Source organism: Cotesia glomerata, linkage group LG5 (genome assembly GCF_020080835.1).
Source record: "Cotesia glomerata isolate CgM1 linkage group LG5, MPM_Cglom_v2.3, whole genome shotgun sequence".
Lineage (NCBI taxonomy): Eukaryota > Metazoa > Arthropoda > Insecta > Hymenoptera > Braconidae > Cotesia > Cotesia glomerata.
Genome location: NC_058162.1, coordinates 22569561 through 22585836, shown reverse-complemented (window position 1 = coordinate 22585836; position 16276 = coordinate 22569561). Strand labels below are relative to the sequence as shown.

Sequence of the window (16276 nt, the reverse complement as noted above, 5' to 3'; positions counted from 1 at the left end):
TTAAATAGAGTTGCTGATTTTTCACTCCGCGCTCTATATGAGTTTAATTATCCAGACAGGAAGAATCTATGTCATTAGTCATCGTCATCAGAATAAAAAATAACAAATCGAAATAAAACAAAAATCAGCCTATTATCTTTGAAAAACTTTTAAAAGTTACAAAGTCTTTTTGATGTCTCATCAGAATGATCAATCTACTAGTGTACTTGCTTCCCTTATGGCTGTCATTGATCCTGATGTGACACCAAAATCTTCAAAATATCCTCTGAAAGTACTATGAATTATCTTCTACTTTATTTAAAAATATTAATTAAAAATAATTGAATGCGACCTACTTTTTAACATTACTCAATATAAAATTAAATTAGTTCATATTAATATACGCAGTCGATTATTGCAAGCATATTCACTTTTTTCTTGATTGTGTCATCGATTATTTTTTTTAAAGATGGAGAATCAAGTAAAATTATGCTTAGATTATAGTCGATTAATTAAAAAAAAAAAAAAAAGTTATGTTTATCAAAACTATGGAAGATATTTTTTCATTAAATATCATCATAAAAAATCACCTGATTAGAAGATTAAACATCCACGAAGAGAAAATTAAAGGGATTTTTACGATTTTATCATCGCAATTTTTATTAAATAAAATAGTAACGGTACACAGAATAAAAAATTATCATGAATCAAGTAAAATTTACTTAAACCAAGAAAAATTACTTAGTTTAAGAATTTTTTTACTCATATCAAGATTAATTTCTTCAAAATTATTTACTTGATTCAAGTAATTTTTTTTTCTGTGTAAACTATACTGCTCATCCCTGTTTAAAAATATTCATTGAAAAAAATTCACTGTCATGAGATTTAAATTTTTTTCAATAACTTCAATTTCTTAGTATATATCTATTGATATATAATTTGCATAGAGCGAATTTTTTTGATTTTTTCGAATGAATATTTTTAAACAGGAATTTAATAATTTTTACGATCTATTACCGTAAATTTTAATCAACAAATAATACTAGCGAGAGCCTTAAAAAGTCTCTAACAGCACTGGAAATTTTAAAAATCAATAAAAAAATAATAATAATTTTACTCTTGATCTCATTTTTTATTTTCTCACTATTTACGATAATAATATCGTATTTTTTTTGATCGAATTTAATACAATAATTCTTTGATAAAATTCCAATAGTAAATTGTAAATAATCTTTTCTAAACAGTAAATTTTCGTCTAGAATATTTGAAAGTTGCCACTAATTCAATAATAGTCCAGCGTTACGATAGTTGTATTAGAAAATTTCGTAGAATTTTGTTGCCGTGTACCGTTCTAAGAACCGTGGCTAGAAGAAAAGAATTCTAAATGATTGATTAATGTTAATTCTCATTGAGAAGAAATTCTTAATTTCAAGGGGATTGAAAATAATTAAATTTTCAGTATTTCTAGCACTAAAATATCTAAAAAATCAAATTTTTTTGAAGCTAAAGTTATCAATGAAATAAATTCGAACTATGGCTAGTATGCGGAAGTTCTTGAAAAATATAAAAAATATTTCTTCTTATAAAAATACATGTAAATTTTTGTTTTTTATTATAAATAATTGCAATCAATAATGCAATTTCTTCAAATTTTTTAATTAAGAATGTCGAAATAACTAAAAATTCTTTCAACAGTCGAAGTATCAGCACCAGTAAGCAGTAAAGAAAAATGCAAGCTTTGCAAAAAATTACCAACGAGTATATCAAAAAAATATGTGTCAAAAAGTGTATTGCAATACATAACGCAACTGTTTGGGGTAACGAAGGTGTTCAATATATTTCATGCCTCGGACGATCATATAAAAAGCCATTTTTACGCACTTCAATCAGTTCGGCTTCGGCATTGATTCCGATAATATCTGCCTAAAGTAGTAAATTAATTATAATATAACAATGAAGATAATACTCGGCTTTTTATTGTGCGGCCTAGCTTGCGCTCTGCCGTACAATAAGACTGGAAAACTCGAATCTCTTAAAACCAAGACTGATCTCAAGACGAAGGAAGATAAATTATTCACTTCATTGTTGCCAAAAGTTTCCAATCATACGGGAGTCAATAACAGCAGAGCTAAAAAACAAGCTACTTATTATTTAGTCCAGCCAGATTCATCTCAGTGTTGTCCTTGTTCGGGAGCAGGAGCTTCAGGAACTATTGGAACTACTGGAACTATTGGAACTTCAGGAGATGTTGGAATTATTGGAACTACAGGAACTGTTGGAACTACGGGAACTTATAGAATCGTTGAAACTACAGGAAATACTGGAACAACAGGAACTATTGGAACTTCAGGAACTGGTGGGCATTCGGGAACTATTAGAGTCGTTGAGACTACAGGAAATACTGGAACAACAGGAACAATTGGAACTTCAGGAACTGGTGGACATACAAGAATCATTAGAGTTGGTGGAATAGGAACTACTGGAACTAAAGGAACAGGAACTATAACCAATGAAAATTATAATTACGGATCATCATCTTTAAGCGGAGAAACTACATATCTTTTCCAACCAGGATCGACTTCATCACAAGGAGGTCAACTAACAACCTGCTGCCATCCATGCGTTGTACCTGCTCCACAACCAGCACCACAACCACCAGTAGTAGTAGCAGTAGACAATCCTCCACCTCCACCTCCAACTCAGCCTCCAATTGTCGTGCAATTCGAGTCGCATCCAGTTCCGCAGCCAGACATTTACCTCCACATGAACACACCGGCAGTCCAAATGCAAAACTCGTGCTCCAACAACACCCACACTGAAAAAGTAGTCGAGCATAAATGTGATGAGTCAACGAAATGCGATCAAGACACTTACGTAGTATTGCCGCCAGCAGACACTCAGTCCTCGGTTATGTACGTCCAGTTCCCGATTATTCAACACCAAACGCCAGTTTTTCCTCAAATTCTCGTTGGAAGTTCCAAACTTATGAATGCGTGCTTGAATAAAAATGGATCTAGTTCTGTTGCAGAGTCTGAGTCTTCTTCTTCTTCTTCTTCTTTATCATCTTCTTCATCATCAGAGACTGTTTCTTCAGGATATAATTCTGGTGCTTCTTTTGAAGTAACTCAACAAGTTGATGCTGGGAATAGTAATAATAATAATGGACAGTTATTACATCTACCTGTAGAAGCTAATCAACAAGGGCAATTTTATTCTGGGCAAGTGTATCAATCTGGACCATTCAATGGATACGGACTGGGACAATTCAACCAACCGGGGCCATTTGATCCCCAAGTTAATTCAAATGCACCGCTTCAATCACACATTTGTGGAGTCCAAAGTGATTTAAATTTCAACAGATTTCAACCTAGTCCAGGATCTTGGGCAGGAAACTTTGAAGTTCCGAGAGAACAGCAGATTTATAGGTACCCCAGTTTTCGTGCTGCTAACAATGATGATCTCAACAACCAAATTTCTCAGTTAAACCCTGTAAGTTTTTACTATTATTGTTTTTTTGTAAACTTGTTTTTATTGGATAAATTTATAAATTTTCGGTTTTTTGTTACAGGTCACTGGACGACCGGACCAACATGTGGGTCAAGGACAGATGGCACCAGACAACTTGATGAAGAGATACTTTTCGCGGTCTGTACCGGCTGATAAAGGTGCAGAGTTTGATTCTTCAGAAGTAAAGTCAAGTGCTGACTCACATGAAGTACAACCTCAGGATGGCAAAGTCGCAAGCGTTTCTCCACCGGCTCAGGTGTTAACTTCGCTGAAGAAAAATTCATTGAAAAGTTCTGAAAATAATAAAGACTCCAGTGGCTCTAAAATTAGTGATAGAAAAAAGTTTAAAAATTAATTAAGTTTTTGTGAGTTTGTACGATTATTATTATTTTATTTGTTAATTTTTTAAGTAACTTAATGGTTATTTGTAAGATTGATATTTGTTCAATTTTTTTTATTTCTTTAAAATAAATACTAGATTATATTTTGCAAATTTTTTGTTCTGATCACTTTTCAATTAGTTTTTATTTTATATTTATTTTAGTTATATTTTTCTAACTAGTATTTTAAGTTAATAAGGTCATTAATGGAAAAATAGTTCGACTTAGTAAGTATTAATTTATTACAGATATTAAAAACACATTTTAGTTATTTAAAATGCCATTTTATTATGATTAAAAACATTATGTCCACTTAATCATTATGTAAATTTTATATTTTAAGCTATCATGTAAATTTTTATTTCCATTATGTACATATTAGCGGTACTTATGTGAATTATAATTTTATGTATATCATTTTTGCCATTCGGCTTTGTGCCTTGGCATTTAAACCTAATAAATAAATAAATAAATAAATTTTGTTTTTTATTAATTAAATTTATTTATCGCTTCGATAAAAATAAGTTTTTATTTGTAAAAAAATTTTTAATTATTATTAACTTTAATATATAAGGTAAAAGCCCCAATAGATGATCACGTACCAGTATATGATCACTCTGGAGTGATCCTATACGGGAACCCGACGTGATTCCAAATATGGGAACCCATACACATGGACATGTATCTGTATATCTATATTCACAAATATAGGTATACAAATACATGGAGTGATCATATACTGGTACATGATCATCTATTGGGGCTTTTACCTTAATACTAAAGTTAGCCAACGTTTTCAATTTTTTGATTTTTTTTTCATTTATTAAATTAGAACTAAAAAATATTTTTTAAAAATTGCATTTATAGTTTTTAAATTTTTTTACGAATGAAATTTTTTTTTATTTTTTTTGTTACAATTTTTTCAATAATAAAATTTTTTTAATTTTTAGATGTCGGCTATCTTAATTTAATTTCCATATTAACATAATCATTTTTAAATCTTAAAAATATTAGATAATAATATTTAGTCTCTTTGCAAAAATCATTAAAAAATTTTTTATAAATTTCTCATTTCACATTAAATTAATAAACAAAACAAATTACATTTAAATAAATGTAAAAACATATAATTACAATTTTTCTGATTTAAATGATTATTTTTAAAGTCATCTAAAAAAATTAGGAAATTTTATCAAAATTACATTTTTGAATTTGGCGCGATTTTTAAAACTAATATTTTTTGGCGCCAATTTAAATTTCTAATTTTTATTCACTTTTATTAGTTGCTAGAGGCGCTAAACATTAATTAAAAAAAAAAAAAAGTAATTTTTAATTAATTAATTTCCATTTCAATTTCAAAATTCGTTCATTTAAATTTTAAAAATTTTTTTAGCGGGTTATTACAAAAATTATCAGCTGACGTTAAAATGGCGCGACGATGGTCATGCAGACCATTTTCGTTTCTTTGTGTACTTAGTGTTTTGTAATGTGTAAAATAAAATGTAGTATACTATAGTACATAAAATTACACTAATACTAAGACATCCTGGAACTGAGGAAAATGAAATAATAGAAAAAAAGGGAAGAAAAATACAAAAACCGTACACCGTAGTACGGGATACAGTTGATGCCGTCTTTATATTCGCATCACTTGACTGACTCCACTTCTTAATTCTTCAAACTATCTCAAGTGTAGGTTTTACTTTACTGTAACTAATTATTAAATCTATTACTGAGTGTCCAATATTACAATTGATTAATAATTTAATATATTTTATTGCAGGTTTTTTATAGACAATAATTACTGTTTATCTTCGGTCTCATCTACGACATTATACTGTGTGAAATTTATTGGAAGTATCTAGTAGTTACATTAACATTTATATTTATACATATATATATAGATATAGATATATATTAAATCCACACACATTGTCTGCTAATATAAAAATGTATTTCCACGAGCGTCAGTCCATCATTATTTGTCAAGACTCGGAAAAGCAAGTTTACTGATGCCATGTCCGACTCAATTACTAATAATAATAACAGTTCGAGTAATAACAATAATAACCAGGACGCAGTCAGTCCAACTCTAGCCAACAATCTCCGGAGATTTCGTTTTCAAAAGAAACCTCTTGATAAATTGAAAATGTGTAAGTACTTTTTGGTCAACTAAACCTCCAAACCGGTTGCTGCTCTTTTTTGTTATTGTCATTATTGATATTTTTAATAATGAGTTGTTCTTTATTAATCAGCTGACGAAGATAGCAATTTGGCGAGTCCGGATATCCAAGTACGTCGTAAAGCAGTGAACCGGATCGAAGACAGTGACAGTGATGCTGGAACACCTGTTAAAAAATTCGATGCCAAGAGTAATGGTGATACTAATGACAAAGACGAAAAGCTTGCGTACCTGATTAATTTGTACCCTAACCGTGACACAGATGTTTGTATTTTTTATTTTTAAGATTTGTTGTCTAGATTTTGTTTAACTGAAGGTCATGGACATCTGAGTGTTTATTCAATTACTTGCTTTTAAATGTTTGGAGTAATCTAGATGATTGATAAATTTGAACCACGTGTTTTTTATAACTTTTTTTTTAGTTAAAATTTTTCAAGTGCCGATTTGTTGGTAATCAGAAAAAATAGACCGGAAAAAATTTTTTAGTTATGAAAAATTCATATTATTTCATTAAAATTATAAAATAATAATAATAATCCACAATTTTCCTGAAAAACAAACACCCCCAGAATGATCGCGCCATTTTTTGTTACAAATTATTATTATTATTTTATAATAATTTTAATGAAATAATATGAATCTTTCATAACTTTAAAATTTTTTCCGAGATTTCAATTTGCTATAGAAAAATTTAGTTTTTTAATTATTAAATATTTAAATGACATTTGAGTTAGCAGTCACTTGACAAGTTTTTAATTTTTTTTTTAACAAACAAATTTGTTCGAAAAAATTATTTAAAAAAAATTGCATTTTTAATTTTTTTTCCGAATTTTTTATTTGCAATAATTTGTTATCAAAATCCTTAAAATTATTAAAAATCTGCTAAATTAATTTTAATAATATTTAAGTGAAAATTTTAATAACATTATTTTTACTCACTTGTTTCAAAAGTCATAATCATTTCAATTAAAATTGTTTTCATTAATTTTAAGCATCTCCATCAGTAATTTTTGTCTTTTTAATTATTATTTATACAAAAGTTAATTTTTTAATGATTATTAAATTTAATTAATTTATTAAAAAATTGACCTGTGTTATTTTTTAATTAAAAAAAAAAAAAAAAAAAAACTATCAGATGTCTGTAATTTTCAGTTAGACAATTTTATTTATAAACTAATTAATTTACACCCACAGGATTTACAAGAAGTATTAATTACCGTCGATTGGGACTTAGACAAGGCTAAAGCTCGATTGAGTACAACTAAAAAAAGAAAAAAAACTTCTAGTAAATCAAATAAAAAAAAACGTAGAAAAGGTCGAAATATGGATGAAGAAGATGGTGAACCTGATTCCGATGAAAAGACCTATAAAAGTAAAGTATTTGACAGGTAATAAACCCACAGTTTATTTTTTACTAAAAAAATACAGGCTTTTATTTAATTATTTATTTATTTATCTACTTTTGGATATACATTCTATGGAGATGCATTAAACCTGTACATAGAAACCAGAAAAAAAAGAAAAACACCAAAATTACGCATACTTTTTACAATTCAAAAAAATTTCAATAGAAAAGATACGCACATAATTACAAATGTCATAACACAAATTGCTATACAGTCATCTCTAAAGCATAGATAAAATCATAAGTTTCTAACAATTCAGATTTCTAATAAATTTGCAAATTTTTCTTCTTAGAACCTTCTTGGATATATTCAGTGTTTTTAACTCATTCGGTAGTTTATTATAATATTTAAGGGGGATAGCCACTGTGAAGATCGAAAAAATAGGTGATTTTTGGGAATTTTGTTGACTGGGGTAATAAAGGAATTTGTGGATCGGGTTTTTTTTTGTTTTATATAGTATACATTAAAGATTATTCTTCTAAATTTTTATTAAAAAATATCATGTTGTTACAAAGTTATTAGCATTTTTGTGGAGCACCAAAAAAATTTCCCCTACCACGGTGTGATCTCTAACTCAAAAACGGATTATCTCAAACAAAAAAACGAAGCAGCGTTGTAATCGGAATGCATGTGGCTATCGTTGCACGTAGGAGATTTTAATAATTTGGATTTAAAAAAAATGGTGACATCTTAAAAATTTGTTCGTTTTTTTTTCTCATTTTTTTGAATTCAAACAGTCTTAAAAAATCGTAAAAATCAAAATTTTCAATTTCCCCTATGTGCAACGATAGCTACTGAATAGACGAATGCGGAAAAAAAAGTTGCAAATCGGTTCATATTTATGCAAATTATAATTCCCACCAGTTCAAAAAAAAAAAGTAGTTTCGAGAAAAGCGCGTTTTCGTCGGAGCGCCGCCCGTGCAATGGTCATTTGACACGCTGTCACAAAAATGACTATAACTCAAATAATTTTCGGAATTTTCATATAAAATTCTAGATACATATTCTTGAATGTATAAACTTTGATTTAATAAAAAAAAAATTTTTTTATTTTTTTGAAATTTCACAGTGGCTATTCCCTTTAACTGCTACATAGTAAGGTAAAAGACCCAGTTATTGACACTGGCCTATTTGTTTGACTCATGCAATTTTATTCTAACTAAAAAAATAAAACGTTCTCAAAAAATCAATTATCTTAAAATTTATAATTAAAAAATTATATTTATTAATTTATTAGAGTTAATTTTTTTTTTCTTTTTTTTTTTTTAATTAAAATAAAATTGCAAATATCAATAACTAGGCCAGAGTCAATAACTGGGTCTTTGACCTTAAGCATTTTTGGTGTTAATAGTCTTCTTAACTTTAGGTAAAATTAACTGCCTATTACGAGTATTAAGTATCCTTTCAGAATAAAATATTTTACAATCATTGTAATAATATAAAAGAGCATTAACAACAAAAGTATCTTTTATTTTTAAAGGTATCAACGACTCATTGCTTATTTTCATTTTACTGATTAATTTAATTTGAATTTTGACTAACGGTTTAACAGAATTGTTAAAGCAATAATACCATAATTTATTACACTTTTAAACAGGCCATAATAAATTGTTTTCATAGTCAGTTATAATTAATTAATAATTTCCAGTGATGATGATTCGGACGTAGAAGTGTCCAACGATCTAACTGGTGACAAGAAAGCAGTATTTGATTTCATGCAGACAGCCATTTTGGCGGAGCTGCTGATGATGCATCAGTGCTCGCAGAAGAAGGCTGAAGCGATAATAACTGCTCGGCCATTCGAAGACTGGCGGGACATGGTTGATAAGTTCCAGCACAACAAATATCTGGACACTGAGTTACTTAACTCAGCCCAGGTGCTCCTGGCGACTCGCAATGTCGTCGAGGTCCTGATGAAAAAGTGCCTAAGACTCTCCGCGAATATGGAGAAAGCGGTAGCAGCTGGTGCCTCGATGATAAAAGAACAGCCGAAAGGTTTGTCTCCGGAGTTGAAGCTGACCTCTTATCAAATGGTTGGGATAAACTGGCTCGCTGTCCTGCACTCACAGAACGTAAATGGTATTCTCGCTGATGAAATGGGTCTTGGGAAGACCATTCAAGTTATTGCTTTCCTCACGTACTTAAAGGAGGCTAATTTGGTCGGAGAAAATGACGGACCGCATCTGATTATTGTTCCTAGCTCTACAATGAGTAATTTTTTTTTCTTTATTTTTTATGAGTTATAAATGATTAAGTTTGATGAAAATGCTTTGAGTCAATATTTTAATGATTTTTTTATTAGTATAAAAGTACTGATAAATTTTTATAAAAGCATTTTTATTATATTTAATCTTCTATAGATTTTATACTAAAAGGTTATACGCACTGAGAAGTTAAAGAATCAATTGATTTAATTTTATTTTTAACTATAAAACAGAAAATTTATTTTTACTAGGATAAATATTTTTATAATTATAATTATAAATATAATTTTTTCTCAAAATTGTATTTTCAACGTAGGTGAGCAAGATTTTTCAAAAACGGATGATAAGATCAGTGTCTTATTTTTATACAGTTATCTTAACTATATTTTTCAATCATTGATTCAAGGATTAATAATTCAGATAAATATTTTCTATTTTTATAATCAACTTAAATGATAATGAAAATTAATTTAGCAGATATTTAATAATTTTTTAATATAAATATAAATGCAATTTTTTGAAAATAATTAAAAAAAAATTTGTTTATTAAATAAAATTAACAAATTATCAAATGATTGTTAACTTTAATGTCATTAAGTGATACTGAAATCAGTAGACATTTGATAATTTTTTTTATATTTTTAAAAAATCAATCATAAAAAAAATGATTTTTTATGTTTAACTTGTAATTTTTTTTTAATTTCTAGATGTAAAATTTTTTCGTAGTAATTTAATTCTTATAAAAATCAAGAAATGAATTGATGTCTGTTAATTTTAGGGTCATTCAATTTAAAGCTAAAATTTTTAGTGAAAATCGATCTTTTTTAGAAGACCTCTCGTAGATCTATAGGAGCTAGAAAAAAAAATTTTGGTAAATATTTACAAGTGATAGGGGTCAAACATTTTAATTTTCATTTTTTTGAACGAAATTTCTATTTTATTTTATTGATATATTTTTTTTTGAAAAATATAAAAAAATGAACAATTAAGAAAAAAATTTGATTATCACAATTTTAACAAATTTATAAATTTTTTAGAAAATTGTGATGTTCAATTTTTTTTTTTTTAATTGTTCGTTTTTTTATGTACTTTTCAAAAAAAAATATCACAAAGATTAAAAAAAGATAAAATAGAAATTTTATCCAAAAAAAATGAGAGCCAAAATTTTTTTCCAATTTTTAAAAGCAAAAAAAGCCATCGAAATCTTTATTTTTTCCTTTCACGACATTTTTTATCATAAATGCGCCGTTAAAACAAGTAGAATAAAAAAAAGTTAAAAATGTTAATTTTTCACCTAGTTATGGCTCAAAATGGGGTTGACCTCACTTGTAAATAATTTCTAAAATTTTTTTTTAACAATTTCATATTAGAAAAAAAAATTAACAAAAAATCTTCATTAAAAAATTGAAATTATTTTAATTAAGAAAAATTTGATAGTTTTTCAATAAATGAATTACACGAAAAAATTCAGAAAAAAAAATTTTCCAAACCAAAAATCTAAAAACCTAAAAATTGAATTTTTTAAAAATATTTTTCTAAAATATATATATTTTATTTTTTTTTTTAGTTAACTATCTGCTGATTTTAGTATCATCAAATTTAACCCCTTAATTTTTCAATACCAATTTATTAACGATATTTTTTATTATAAATGCGCCGTAAAAACAAGCAGAATAAAAAAAATTAAAAAATGTTAATTTTTCACCTAATTACAGCCCAAAATAAGGTTGACCCCACTTGTAAATAATTACTAAAATTTTTAAAATTAAAAATCACTAATATAAATTTTCATATTAATAAATTAAAAAGTCTCTTTAAAAAAAATGATTAAAAATTTCCTTTTTTTGCCTTTTAAGTGCGTATGACCCCTCAAATTAATAACTGATATCAAATGAAATTATTAAAAATAAATTTCACACAGATAATTGGATCAACGAATTCGAGCGTTGGTCACCAGGCCTAAACATCGTACAGTATTACGGGAACCCAGACGAGCGGAAAGACATCAGAATGGGCTGGCGTCAAGGAGAGTTAGACGACGTGGACGTAATCATAACAACTTACAACCTGACCAGCAGCACACCAGAAGAGCGTCGTCTGTTTCGAGTCCTGCCGATCACCTACGTCGTTGTTGACGAGGCACATATGCTAAAAAATATGAGCACAATTAGATACGAAAATCTAGTAAGAATAAACGCAAAGCATCGTATCCTGCTGACGGGTACCCCGCTGCAGAATAATCTCTTGGAGTTGATGTCGTTGCTGATGTTCGTCATGCCGTCCTTATTCGCTGGTAAACAGAACGACCTGAAAAGCTTGTTCTCGAAGAATCCAAAAATCGCAGCAGCGGCTAAGGATCAGCCGTTCTTTGAGCGTGAGCAGGTAAAAAACGCTAAGCAGATAATGCGACCCTTCGTGCTGCGTCGTCTCAAATCTCAGGTACTTAAAGATTTGCCGTTGAAGACCGACGAGGTAATCAAGTGCAGCCTCACTGAAAAGCAGAGGGAGATGTACAAAGAGTTAATGAGCGAGTTTTCGGAAGAAGCTGGCAGTGGAGTCCCTTTCAATGGTCCTGGTATGATGATGCAGCTCAGGAAGCTGGCTAATCATCCGCTTTTGCACCGGAATTTTTACGATGAAAGCAAGCTGCGTCCAATGGCCAAGAAACTCGCCAAGGATTCGACTTATAAAGAAACAAATCCTGATCATGTTTTCGATGATCTCTATTGGATGTCGGATTATGCTATTCTTGGACTGACAAGGTTCCACAGGTGTCTTGCGGGGTACGGGTTGCCTCAAGAAATGGTTCTTCAGTCCGCAAAGCTGGAGAAACTCGACGAGCTCCTTCCTGTGATGAAAAAAGACGGACATAGAGTTTTGATTTTTAGTCAATTTACTATGCTGTTGGATATTCTTGAAGAATATCTGACTATACGCTGCCACAAATTTTTAAGGCAAGTATTGAAAAGGATTTTTTTTTTTTTTTTTTGGATAAATTTGGTTCTATTTTTTTTTTTTTTTTTTTTTTTCTGCAGACTGGATGGTCAAACGCCAGTTCCTGATAGACAGGCTTTGATCGATGAATTTACTGAAGACTCATCAATATTTGTATTTCTTTTGTCCACAAGAGCTGGTGGATTAGGTATTAATTTAACTGCTGCAGATACAGTAATTATTCACGATATTGATTTTAATCCTTACAATGATAAACAAGCGGAAGATCGATCTCATCGTATGGGTCAAAAAAAGTAAATTTTTTTATATTATAATTTATTATTTATTATGGTAGAAGTACCGGTTTTGGCCATCTTAGTACCATTTTTGGCCACTTGATATTTTAGTGAATTTGTAAAAAATTTAACTATTTAAGTAGAATTTTTATAGAATTTATGAATTAGTACATTTATACGGATTGAATTCAGAAAGTCTTGCGCTTATAGGAATATTTATTTATTTATTAGATTTATATCCCAAGGCTTAGCCGGATGGAAATAATACAAAGTTTAGATATAATTGATGAGTAATAACTAAATAGTGTAGTTAAATAATAAAATAGAAACATTATAATACAATGCAATGCAATAAATTACATTAGTAACATTGAGTAAATTCAAACAAGCCAAACTGGATCATTAATAGAGTTACAAACTGTTTGATAGTTCAAGATTGAGGAAGAATTCAAACGCTTTATTTTTGAAGCTCTTGAGGAAATAGGAGTTAATAATATCACTTGGTAGCTCTTGCCATAAACGAATACTAGATACAATAAAAGAGTGCTCGAAGGTGACAGTGGCGAAGTTAGACATTTTAAAAGAGACGTAATTGTTCTTAGCTGCTAGACGATTTACACAAATATTTTGAAAATTAAGTGGCCAAAAAAGGTACTTCTACCCTATTATTTTAAGCTTTGACTAGATTTTTAATCACCAGATTTTGAAGAATGCATGTTTATTATAAAAGATAATTTTTTTACCGGAAAAATTTAAAAACTGTAAATAAATTTAATATAAAAAATCATGACAGTAAGTAAAAAATATGTAATGTAAAAGACCCAATTATTGACACTGGCCTAGTTGTTTGATACTTGCAATTTTATGCTAATTAAAAAAATTAAATGTTCTCAAAAAAAAACAATTTTCTTAAAATTTATAATTTAAAAATTATATTTATTAATTTCTTAGCGTTGATTTGTTTTTTTTTTTTTTTAATTAAAATAAAATTGCAAGGGTCAATCACTAGGCCAGTGTCAATAACTGGGTCTTTTACCTTATGTTAAGATCAGAAAATATTAGTCATAAACACTCTTACAATACGATGATTAATTACTAAGTTTATTTATTTCAATTGAATTGTATTAATTAATTAATTTCACATTTAATGTTATCTTAGTGTTCATGATTAATATTTTCTGATCCCAACACTGTAAAAAATTAACTTGATGCAAAAAAAAATTCTTGAAAATAAAAATTTTTCAATTCAAGAATTTTTCTGCTTAAATCAAGTTAATTTTTTTTTTCAGTGATCTATTGTTCTTGACTTATTGTCAAAGTTTTAGAAAAAAAAATTATCTAGTATTATAATATATATATTTTTTAAAACCGAATGAAGACTAAATATTTAATTAAAAACATAAAATAATAATTACATGATAATTTCTTGTCTAATTATCAGTAATCATCTTTTTGTATAATTTTTTTGTTACATAAAAAAAATCCAAAATTAATTTTTATTTTTATCTATAGCCCTGTCCGCATAATAAGATTGTTAGCTGAAAATACTATTGAAGAAGGAATGTATGAAATTGCTCAAGAGAAATTACACTTAGAAGCACAAGTAACTGAAAATGAAGGTAATTTTACTATATCTGTTTTATATTTACTGAAATATTTACATTCAATAAAAAAAATAATGATAATTTCTGTTATTATTTGATATTACAGAGAATGAAAACACTGATAGAAAAAGTGTCTTGAGACTGCTCAAAATGACACTAGGTCAAGATATCCACAACAAATCGCTCTCTCTGAGTCCGACGAAGGCCTCTAACAAATCTTGGGACGACATTAAAGTCGAAGAATTTTAAAATTATTTTGTACTCAACTGCGGTATTAAAGCATGAAGATTTTAGCACAATTGTGAGACACATTTTTTGAAATAATTAAAAAAAATTGTAAAATTCATGTAAAGTTGTATACGAGACGACTGCCCCCATATTATTTTTACTGTTGATTCACTCATGTTTGATACTACGTATTACTTTTACTATTAATATTTATATTAATTCTATTTTATTTCATTTTATTTTGCCATACCATCACACGTGTAATTTTACTCTCGTGTAGCTAAATCAATTTACTTTGAGACTTTGTTCACGCCAAATCACATTCCACTATTTATTTATAATTTAAATCAACCTTTTACATTTATTTTTTTTTTTTGCTCTGTAATTTAATAAATAACTTTGTACTGGAGGATTTTATTAAAATGGTTCGAATCTCTTTAATAAAGATCATTTGATTGTATGATATTTATTATTATTATTATCAATTTTATTTAGATGTAAAGCTCCACAATTTTTTGGTCATAAAAAATGGACATATATTTTTTCTTCATTTTTTATATTGGATTTATGAATTATTTATTAAAAGTTTAGAAAAATATTTATATTTTTAAAAAATAAAAAAATCTAGAATTTTTGTCATATTATTTACAAAATTAATTTACTAATTAGTACTTATAAATACGGTATTTTTTTTAAAGCATAAAAAATTGAAAAAAAAAAAAAAAAAGAAATTTATGATATTTTTTAAGTTTTCCATTTCTTCAAAAAAATTTAAATTAAAAAAAAAAAGGTTCCATTTTTTTCAAAATTTAACAAATGTCATTAAAAATCACTTACTTATGACATTTTTCGAAACAATCTTCATAAATCTGTATAGTCTAATAGTTAATATTCTTTAAAAAATATGGCGATTGGAGCATTGGATTCAGAATTTAATTCTGAAAAAGTGGAATTTTTAAATTTATCCGCCATTAAGAATTTCATTTGTTATAAACAAAAAATCAAGAGAAAAAAAAGGGAGTCTTCGTTTTGTAACTATCACTTCAAAAATAATAAAGATATCTAAAATTTGAAAAATATCCTAAAAGAGGAGAAAATTTTAGTACGATAAGTCTCTACTCCCGGAGTTGTAGCTCCATTATTTATAATTATAAATAAATAATTTAACGTAGAAAATTGGTGGGCTCCGCGCGGCCGTTTCAGTGCCTAGGCCTTGCTGCCAAGCAAAGTATGCAACACAAAATCCTTTTTTATAACATTCAATATTAATTTAAAAATCTAAATAAATGATAGTGTCATCTAGACACTTGAAGGAATATAGCGCCGTAAAAATAAAAAAAATTTTTGCTTGATTTTTGTTTAAGTTATTTAATTGGTAATTAATTAACTAATTTTTCGTAGACTTAAGTTTTCATAAAAACTCTTATAAAAGTTTAAAAAATGAGAGTATAAATTTTTTTCTTTTGGAAGCTCTTGTTTGATAAATAATGAACAAGATTCCATTGTAAAAGTTTATAAAAGTTTTTTCATTCGTTTATAATGATTTTTCAAAGTTA

The 16276-nt window shown here is 27.9% G+C and overlaps 2 protein-coding genes across 10 annotated transcripts; both read left to right on the top strand.

Annotated features, from left to right (window-relative positions):
• Nucleotides 1-1857: 1857 nt before the first annotated feature.
• LOC123265845 (integrator complex subunit 6 homolog) lies at nt 1858-3979 on the top strand. 7 transcript variants are annotated; one of them, XM_044729784.1, is made up of 3 exons: nt 1858-2185; nt 2312-3468; nt 3548-3979. In XM_044729784.1, the coding sequence occupies exons 1-3, from the start codon at nt 1933-1935 to the stop codon at nt 3839-3841; spliced, it is 1704 nt and encodes a 567-aa protein (XP_044585719.1). In that variant the 5' UTR covers nt 1858-1932; the 3' UTR covers nt 3842-3979. The 7 variants fall into 7 exon arrangements, with proteins under 7 accessions (XP_044585719.1, XP_044585715.1, XP_044585717.1 ...); XM_044729780.1 differs by having other exon boundaries at nt 1858-2203; nt 2249-3468; XM_044729782.1 differs by having other exon boundaries at nt 1858-2221.
• A 1382-nt stretch (nt 3980-5361) lies between these two features.
• Nucleotides 5362-15180, top strand: LOC123265842 (SWI/SNF-related matrix-associated actin-dependent regulator of chromatin subfamily A containing DEAD/H box 1 homolog). 3 transcript variants are annotated; one of them, XM_044729770.1, is made up of 9 exons: nt 5362-5558; nt 5650-6019; nt 6122-6312; nt 7243-7436; nt 9103-9665; nt 11580-12612; nt 12694-12906; nt 14401-14507; nt 14599-15180. In XM_044729770.1, exons 2-9 carry the CDS (start codon nt 5884-5886, stop codon nt 14739-14741), a joined length of 2580 nt encoding a protein of 859 aa, XP_044585705.1. In that variant the 5' UTR covers nt 5362-5558; nt 5650-5883; the 3' UTR covers nt 14742-15180. The 3 variants fall into 3 exon arrangements, with proteins under 3 accessions (XP_044585705.1, XP_044585706.1, XP_044585704.1); XM_044729771.1 differs by having other exon boundaries at nt 5362-5562; XM_044729769.1 differs by having other exon boundaries at nt 5362-5575.
• The last annotated feature ends 1096 nt before the right edge of the window (nt 15181-16276 follow it).